Source organism: Pyrus communis, chromosome 17 (genome assembly GCF_963583255.1).
Source record: "Pyrus communis chromosome 17, drPyrComm1.1, whole genome shotgun sequence".
NCBI lineage: Eukaryota > Viridiplantae > Streptophyta > Magnoliopsida > Rosales > Rosaceae > Pyrus > Pyrus communis.
In genome coordinates this window covers 10962016-10972019 of record NC_084819.1, presented here as the reverse complement: position 1 = coordinate 10972019, position 10004 = coordinate 10962016, and the positions used below count along the sequence as shown (strand labels likewise).

The 10004-nt window shown below is 35.6% G+C and overlaps 1 protein-coding gene across 1 annotated transcript; it reads left to right on the top strand.

The window, feature by feature from the left end:
• Positions 1-4289: 4289 nt before the first annotated feature.
• Positions 4290-9683, top strand: LOC137722866 (MLO-like protein 6). Its single transcript, XM_068461968.1, has 14 exons — positions 4290-4702; positions 4810-5124; positions 6336-6452; positions 6549-6609; positions 6764-6852; positions 7082-7156; positions 7253-7347; positions 7722-7771; positions 8012-8052; positions 8157-8330; positions 8547-8582; positions 8703-8770; positions 8877-8937; positions 9033-9683. Exons 1-14 carry the CDS (start codon positions 4580-4582, stop codon positions 9465-9467), a joined length of 1740 nt encoding a protein of 579 aa, XP_068318069.1. The 5' UTR covers positions 4290-4579; the 3' UTR covers positions 9468-9683.
• The last annotated feature ends 321 nt before the right edge of the window (positions 9684-10004 follow it).

Below are 10004 nucleotides of genomic sequence, written 5' to 3'. Positions count from 1 at the left end.
CAAATTTGGTCCTCTGATTCTATCTTCGTAGGGTGTAGGTTTGTGGATGAGTTGTTGATCCAAAGGGCCTTCGGGGCTTGATCTAAGGATGAACAGTTGATGAACGGATCTTCAAGGGGCGTTGGGCTTGATCTTGAAGAATGGGTGTATGGATTTCTTCAAGGGGCTTTTGGGCTTGATCTTGAAGGTTGATGAATGAGCAGATCTTCAAGGGCTTTTGGGCTTAGTCTTGAAGAACGATTAGATGTGTGGATTTGTTTGTGCTATTGATCCAAGGGGCCGTTGGGGCTTGATCTTAGGATGAACGATGAACACTTTCTTCAAGGGCCGTCGGGGCTTGATCTTGAATAATGGTTGTGTGGATTTCTTCAAGGGCTTTTGGGCTTGATCTTGAATGTTGATGGATGAGCGGATCTTCAAGGGCTTTTGGGCTTAATCTTGAAGAACGATTGGATGTGTGGATTTGTTGAGGTTGTTGATCCAAAGGGCCATTGGGGGCTTATGCTTAGGATGAACGGATGAACACTTTCTTCAAGGGCCGTCGGGGCTTGATCTTGAAAGAGGATTTAACGAAGAACAAAGAGAGCTTTCTTGATCCTTCGGAATTCTTGGGAATTTGGATGGTTGGAAGCTTTGGAGTTTCAAAGCTTCAAGGATTTGGGGAATTCTCTTCTAATTTTGGAGTAGAGAAATGTATTTGTGAATTCCTTGATGATTGATACCTTGATGGAGAAGCCTATTTATAGGCTTTGAGAATGAATCACCACCACAAAATATTTTTTTCCTTTCCAAGCACCATTGCCTAATTTTCCCACTTAATGCAATATTGAAATTGAAGTGGTGTAACTTATGGCCTAATTTCCCACTTAATACCATTTTAAACTTGAAGTGGTCTAACTTATGGCCTAATTTCCCACCTAACACCATTTTAAACTTGAAATGTGTATGCTTTGTCATTGCCCAAATGAGAAAAACTTGCTGTGATCCGTAATGGATTGAAATGTGCTTGCCTTGTCATTGCCCAACATGAGAAGAAAAACTTGTTTTGATCCTCAATGGATTGAAATGTGCTTACCTTGTCATTGCCCAAATTGAGAAGAAAAAACTTGTTTAATCATCCAAGGGTATTTCTTCCTATTTTGTTGAGTCACATGCCATGTGTACAATTTGTACGACACGTGGCGTATGCCATGTATGCCCTGACATATCAAAACTTTAATGCGTTGGTGAACATTTGTTTTACTGAAATTTCGATGTCTACAATGTCTCATTAGTTGTTACCACTCATATTATTTCCCCCAAGCAAACGTTTTGTAGTTCATAATTTGCTTCAATTTTTTTTCAATTCTATTTTTGCAAGTTTTGTCATCTACTTACATTCTTAGTTGATATCGTGTTTTGTGTTTATGATCAAAAGGAGGACGAACAATGCTTGGGTTAGTCATCTCCACTCAAGTGAGCTAAGCCTTTTTTTTTTTTTGGAGTCGAGTGATAGCATTAGGAACTGGTAAGTTAGATGTTAGATTAGCCACTGACGGGGTTCAAACATGCGCCATCATGCAAGGGCACAACACATTTTCACCGTTTTGGTAAAGGGCCAATTGCAAGCTGAGTTAACATGTATTGATGCAATGTAAACCCAATGCATTAACAATCAGAAATCATAACTACACCATTGTAGACTTCGTTGATTATCTTTTATTACTTAAAACCCTAAATTCTAAATCCAATCAGAGCTTATCTTAACACAGTTAATTGAGCTTTCTAAAAGAAATCTATATGAAAACCAGAAAAGCTAGAAGGAAGAAGCTTGAAGAGAAAGATAGAGAGAAGCTTTGTATATTTGATAACTGTTTTGTGTATTACAACCGACTTAAACAAATACAAGGTGGGAAAACTACTTTTATACTATATTTCAATTACAATGACTTAGGACTTGAATGAGGATCCTCTTTGGATCCTCTTTGTGAGGATCCCGGGAATCCTCTAATCACATATGTTCATCGTACATTGTGCAGTCAGTTTTTGTGAGGTACTGTTTATATTCAATTTTAAATAAAAGAAAATTTACAATAATTTCTAACCTCACGATGTACAATGAACGGACTGTTAGAGTATGAGTGTGATTCATACGGTTTGGTAATAATCCTTGTTGTCTCGGATTGCTATAAAGAAGTCTTAATATGTTTATGAGAGTTAATTCGACTTTGGTTTGGATTGAAACTCTGTGTTGATAAGCTTAAGAATAGAACTCGTACAAGGATTTGGTCTCATATTCCTTGTAGGATTATTATAGGGTAATCCATATTTTGTAGTATAAAAACCACAAGCCCCTGCTCTCACAAAAACACGCTCTTATTGTTCCAATTACCTATAACTTGGAGAGCATTGAGTTTTGCAGAGAGGAGAAAGTTGTGTGTAGATTTCTCTAATGGCTCTTAATCCTAATTTGTTGAACATAGTTATGATATGGTGTCTAGCACTATTCTTTCCTGTGATCAATGTTGTAAAGAACATGTGTGTTGCTGGTGCCGTCCAAGACTTCACCTCTCAGTTTTCACACTACACAGAAGGCACATCTGACCGTCGATATAATACAGCTGAGACCTTGGTTTTCTTGTCACACTTTGTGGGAGATATTCATCAGCCGATGCATGTCAGGTTCAGGACAGATGAGGGAGGAAACATGATAGCCTTGCGTTGGTACAGAAACAAATCCAATCTTCACCATGTGTGGGATAGGGAGATCATACAACAAACTATGAAGGACTATTATGACAGAACACACGGAAAAGACTTCGGCAAACAGTTTTGCTGGTATGTGTTGCAGATATTACTTCAGTATTTGCATATACAAAATATTTGGAGTGATGATTGTGATTTAGTTGGTTAAATCTTACGTTCTTGGCTAGTTTGTTATAGAGCTTATATGGTTGCTCTTACACGGACGTGATTGGAGGATCCTCGAGATCCTCACAAAGAGGATCCTCATTCTCAGGACTTAAGCTACTATTGCCTAGGTGGCATTTTGACATGGCATATAACATGTGTATCCAATAGCTAGTTCGTCAGACTAACTGATATAACTTTGAATCTTAAAACATCATTAGTTTGTTGTGGGAAAAAAGACATCCCTAGTTTGCTCATATATAAGCACATTATTAAATAACACAACATGCCTGCAGATGTAAGGCATCACGATATATTCCGTAGAGCAGAGGCAACTTATTCTGAATAATGTCTCATGGAGTAATTCCAACTTAAGAAATAATAGAGACTATATTGCTACACCACTTGCTTATACTATATGTTAAATTCCATCCTGGAATAAACATTATCTAGTCAGCATTCTTTGTCTTTTAATTATCACATGGACATTGATAGGAGTTGAAAATTATTAATATAGACAATATATAACGTACAGTTTTCATCTAGAACTGGTCCCCATTCCCTGTGGATTTTGCCAGCAGATCAAAAGCTACGGTTGTAAACCGGCATATATATATATATATATATATAAAGAATTACAAATTGCATGGTTCTACAGATATATTTTAAGGAACCGGATCCTCTCCTGAGCTCAAGATGGGGATCCTCATGACCGGCCCATCCGGACCGTTCAAACTTGATCCAACAACTGTAATTATTATAACTTTTAGAGGGACCTTCTGTTTGGAGCCGTTGGATCCAATTTCAACGGCCCAGATGGGCTGCTCAAGAGGATCCCATCCTGAGCTCAGGAGAGGATCCAGCTCCATATTTTAATTAAGGGTTCAACAGAATACGATTATGATGCATTTATATTCACATGAAGAAGAAAACTGTTTTCAACAACAAAGAACCCTAAGATAAGGTAATCTAATCTCCCCTTTTTCTTTTTTAGCTCTTATTTGATTTGATTAGGGGTTACAACCATGTGTTTCGAAACTTTATAACACATTGCGTTTTGAGTGAATAACTTTTTGATGCATTGAGAACAAATGCAATATGATGTAATAATTACTTAAATTATAACACGTGTATTTATCATTTATCAATATAATTTAAAAATAAGACATATTAAACTTTTCGTCCAACAATATTAGAACACGTGAAAATTACAGTACGTTTCAACTTGCAAGTGTTCTCCGTCCACACAAAATTTCTCTACCAGCTACGTTAACAGCCTTATTGTACCTGGTCAAAGAATATCTTATTGGAGTCAACTACAATATGCTTAGGCATATATCAATATATAAGTGATTGAAACCCTTCTCCTTCTCCATCTTCACTACTAAACTCTTCCAAGTTCCAATCCAGGATCTACTCTTTACAGTATTCTTTGTCCATGTTTGTTAATACACAGTCAAAGTCTATAGTCCTCCACATCTTTTATCGCAGCACCCCAGTTGAAGTTTGAAACGCCAAGTCTTCTCCTTTTGGCTCTCTCTTTGAAAATCGTGATATCTATATAAACTTATCTCTTCGCTTACTACCTAGCTAGCTAGCTAGGTAAATAAAAGTTCATAAATACCATTGTTAATTTCTTAGTGCAATAGCTTTATCTGGTAGTAAGGAAAATTAGGGTTTCAATTAAAGGATGGCAGGAGGAAAAGAAGGAAGATCTTTGGAGCAAACACCAACTTGGGCAGTTGCCGTTGTTTGTTTCGTTTTGGTTTTGATTTCAATCCTCATCGAATATTTCATTCATTTAATTGCAAAGGTCCGTACGTAATTACTTAATTTGATCTTATGAAGCTACTTTTGGGTTTATTATGAATGTGAAATGAGGTATATTGATTAAATTTTAATTGCACGTACTCTCTGCAGTGGTTAACAAAGAGAAACAAAAGAGCTCTCTATGAAGCTCTTGAGAAGATCAAAGCGGAGCTTATGCTATTAGGGTTCCTATCTTTGCTTCTAACAGTAGGACAAGGCCCCATTTCAAATATTTGTATATCGAAGGCTGTTGGAGCAACTTGGCATCCATGCAGTAAGAAGCACGAGGTCAAATCAGACAAGGGCGAAGATAAGAGTAGTGATTCAGATAACAACGCCCACAGAAGGCTTCTCTCAGCCTTGGATTCCAATGGGGGTGGACGACGTGTTTTAGCAGCCAGCGGATATGACAAATGTGCAGCCAAGGTACACTAAATTTTCCATGCTTTTAGTTTTCCCTTCTAAACGGAAAATTCTATTCTTATCCTTATCTAAGATTACTTTTTGAATAAAATCTTGTCCAAGATTAAAAACTAATTCTAATCCTTGGTATATAATTGTGATTTTTGAATGTTAAATAGGTTTTAATAATTATTGAGTTTTTTGTTTGTAGGTTATATATTGATTCCCATAAATAATAAAAATGTTATTTATCATTGATAATTATTATTAAGTTCTCATAATAAGAAAAGTCATATATTATCATATATTTTTTCTTGTGCATGAATTTCTCCATATATATGTATATATGCATATTACGTTCATATGTATATTTAGATACTATAATTACGTACCGATAATTTGTATTGATACATTCAAACCGAAAGTTATGTACCAATACATTTGTACCAAAGTTTATGTACCAATACTTCGGTACCTATGAATAAAATAAGGTACCTAAAGTTATGTACCGATACATTCGTACTGAAAATTTATCGGTACTTTCGTACCTATTAATAAAATAAGGCACTGAAAGTTATGTACCGATATAAATTGTTTTTGTTTTGTTGTTGAATTTTTTTTAATAATAAGAATTTGAATTTTGAATAAATTTTTATCTATTAATATAATTGGAGCACAAAAAAAATACATTAATTATAGATGGGTAAAGAATTTTGAATAGTAAGTTTATAAATAATAAATGTGCTACAAATACTTAAATATGGTATGTTTTAAAAATAAGGACTTATGTTAGATTTTGAAAACCATTTAGATTAAAATCTAAAAATCTTATTGAAGTCCTAAAATCTAAAAGCCCATTTTTCTAAAATATAGTTAATATACATATATATAGAGAACTGACATCAATCTCTTGGCAAATTGTGTTGCTAAATAGTCTTTCACGTTTCAAATTAAATTAAAATTTTTCATGTTATTTTGTCAAACTGTCGATTTGGAACAACATTCCTCATTCACATGTGTGATTTAGAATATTATGACAAGATGCTCACGCAAAGATATTAGTTGAACAAATAATTTATAGGGTGTATAATGAGTAAAACTAGAGTTGGCATGAAGATGTCAATATATGACCAAGTAAGCGTATCTTTTATTTCATGCAAATCAAGCATGAAGTTAGTCTGGCAATTTTTTGTTTTTCTTTTATCTCAACAAAGTATGTTGTAATTTTTCTGCAGAACAAAGTTCCCTTTGTGTCATTTTATGGAGTCCACCAGCTTCACATACTCATCTTCGTGCTAGCCGTCTTTCACGTGCTTTACTGCATAACAACCCTAGTGTTGGGCAGAGCAAAGGTATCAATCTCACCCTCTCTCTCTCCTTATTTTATTTTATTTTTTAATTCTCTCTCTCAAAATTAATAATTTCAAATTTTTGGGGATGGGATGCAGATGAGAAGATGGAAAATATGGGAACTGGAAACAAAGACAGCTGACTACCAATTCTCACATGGTATGCTACCTTCAGTTTTCACACGTAATCTGATATTTTGAAGTTTGACCAGATACCAGGAATCCAATTGTTTCTGACCATAATTTTACTACTTTATTAGTTAATTGTATTAATTACTAATTTTTTTTAATATATTACTTTATTTATGCTGTAGACCCGGAAAGATTCAGATTTGCCAGAGACACATCCTTTGGAAGAAGACACTTGAGCTTTTGGAGCCGCTCTCCCATTAGCTTATGGATTGTAAGTGTTTTCCGTAGTCTATTTGTAATTTGTACGATAAATAATACGCAAATAAAACTACTTACAAACTTTTAATCTAAACTGAAATTCGAAGAACACTAGGACTTTAGCGTTAATACAAAAGGTCGGTTTAACGTCCTTCAAGTTCTACTTTTTATCCGTTTATATTTGTGCGTATTTATATATAAAATCTCTTAATTTTATGTCAAGTACTAACTTTAAATTGCAGGTTTGCTTCTTCAGGCAGTTCTTTAGATCTGTGCCCAAAGTTGATTACCTAACTCTGCGCCATGGGTTTATTGCTGTAAGTCTCTTACTACAAAATTTGGAGCTGAAAAATTGTGATTCATTATTTTTTTCTGCATGAAATTAAACTAAGTTTTCTGCTCATGGTTTGCAGGCACATTTGGCTCCTCAAAGTCAAACTAAGTTTGACTTCCAGAAGTACATTAACAGGTCACTTGAAGAGGATTTCAAGGTTGTCGTAGGGATCAGGTGGGGGTACTTGGCATTTCAATCCAATACATTAGTCACCTGACTATGAGGAATATTTTAGGGCTGTTTAGCTAGGGTGATTTCGTAGAGAACACTTCTGCTCAACTCATTAAACATTTTGTTGAGAATTACAACAAACTTTATAAAGTAAAATCAAAAGATTCAACGAAAAAACACGCAACATTTTGTTTTTTGAAGGACCAAAGGGCTTATGGTTGTTTAAAAGCACTTTTAACTCTTTTAAAAGCACTACGAAACATGCCCTTTAGAATATTAGGATGCTTTATGTTACCATAATAGTATAATATGCAAGACTAATACTTCAGCTTTCAAAAATTTCATCTGAGATTAACAATTTCTTTTCATACTTGCAGCCCAACTCTTTGGTTATTTTCTGTATTATTCCTCATGTCTAATACCCACGGTAAGTTTCACTTTATTAGTAAACCTTTTTGCTTTTTCAAAATTAAATTTTAGTTATCTGTTGAAAACTCCACATCCAGAAATTAAAGGAAAAGCTACAATACAGAAAAATAGTTTAGTTCCTAACTACACCGAGACTTTAAAATTATTGATAATGGCCAACATTGTTACATTATGCTTCACAATATAAAAAAATGACTCCCTAATGATATTCTTAATACTGTTTTTTTGTTGTTTGCAGGCTCACGTTCATACCTGTGGCTCCCATTTGTTCCCCTAGTTGTAAGCACCAATCACCACCGTCCGATCCCTTTCCTCAAAGTCCCAGGTCCCACCAACTTGGATATTGTTTATATCTGATCATTGATATGGCTTTGATTGTGCAGATGATCTTAATGGTAGGGACAAAGCTGCAAGTTATAATAACGAAGATGGGACTGAAATTATCAGAAAGAGGTGAAGTGGTTAAGGGGACCCCGCTGGTTGAGCCTGGTGACCATCTCTTCTGGTTCAACAACCCTCGCCTGCTTCTTTACATCATCCACTTTGTTCTCTTCCAGGTAATTCACTTTCTTGCCATTTGAATTTACTAGTGATTTTAATGCTCCGCTTTTAGCCTTTGCACTTCTTCCGTCCCTGACTTAAGAAAAATACTCAACTTGACGTGTGGAGCTAAAAAAGAGTGTGAAAACTGCTTCTCGAAGCGTAGTTGTTGCATTTTTGCTTCTCATCAATTTTGCTAATACTCTTATGTTTTATCTCATTCTGTCTTGTAGAATGCTTTTGCGCTTGCTTTCTTTGCATGGACTTGGGTACGTAAAACTGTAAAACCCATATTTCCTTTCACGAGTCGCTTGTCATTTGGGAACATGTTTTACTTTTTACCTCACAAAATCCCACAGTTAAGATTCCATCTTTCTTCTTGTTTGCAGTATGAATTTGGGTTGAAGTCTTGCTTCCATGAGAAGTTAGAAGATGTCGTTCTAAGAATATCAATGGGGTGAGTTTTATTTCTGTATTTATTTTTCACTCAAATCTTGCAGAAAAACTTATTTACCGTGACACTTTAACTTACCAAATCCATTCATTCGGGTTATTTACTGCAGAGTCGTTATACAAATCCTGTGCAGCTATGTAACTCTTCCACTTTATGCGTTGGTAACACAGGTAAATTAAGTGCCCGTGGTGCAAAATTAGATGCTAAACTAAGAATTATGGACTAATTAAGTTTTAACTATAAATTTCTTTGTACATACAAACAGATGGGTTCAACTATGAAGCCTGTAATCTTCAATGACCGAGTGGCGACCGCACTCAAAAAATGGCACATCACAGCGAAGAAACACATAAAACACAACAAGAATGCAAGTCCAGCCAGTGCATCGAGCACTCCCTCGCATGCCATGTCCCCTGTTCATCTACTACGCAACTATCAATCCGAACAGGACACTGAAAGCGTTCGAACGTTACCAAGAATGTCTTATTTTGATAACGAAGGTTCAGACTCACCGTTTCATCACCAAGACGATTTGACTTGGTCTCAACAAGGTACAAACCTGCAGGGTCAGGAGGAAGAGATTAGAGCTCATGGGCGTAACTCGGAGAGCAATGCTTTAGGCGGTTATGGTTCGATAATTCAACATGAGATTCAAGTTCAATCGGCGAAATTGACATTTGAGGAATCAGATAGGACTTGAGAAATTTGGAAGTGAACGGGATGGGACTTGGAACATTACAATCAAACCTAAAGCCCGATCTTATAAGCTTCCCAATGAATCACTGTACATGAACACACTCGGTGCTAGACATCATTAGTTGTATAATTGTAACGTAAATTTCAATATTCATGAAAATAAAACTTCACCTTGACGATGTTGAGGCAGTGTAGATATCTCCATATATGTAATCACTTTCACGTACAGTAAGAAGTTGATATGCCAATATACGTGCACCAGTGAAGAACAATTAGTACGAATTCAATGCCCTCCAGAGGGCAAGCATGGCAATCGGAGGCTGCAACCTTGTTAACCTGTGTTTTATTTAAAGAGGAAAAATATTTCATCCACAATGAAACATAATCAACGACAATCAAGGTTGGGAGACACCTGCAATTTCAAAAATAGTGGGAGTATCGAGTTGGTTGGTTCAATCTAGTCAAAAACATCACCACTTGTGTTCAAGTTATAAAAGTGATGCCGAGTAGAAAATATGTAATACATGGTTAGCTCAACCAT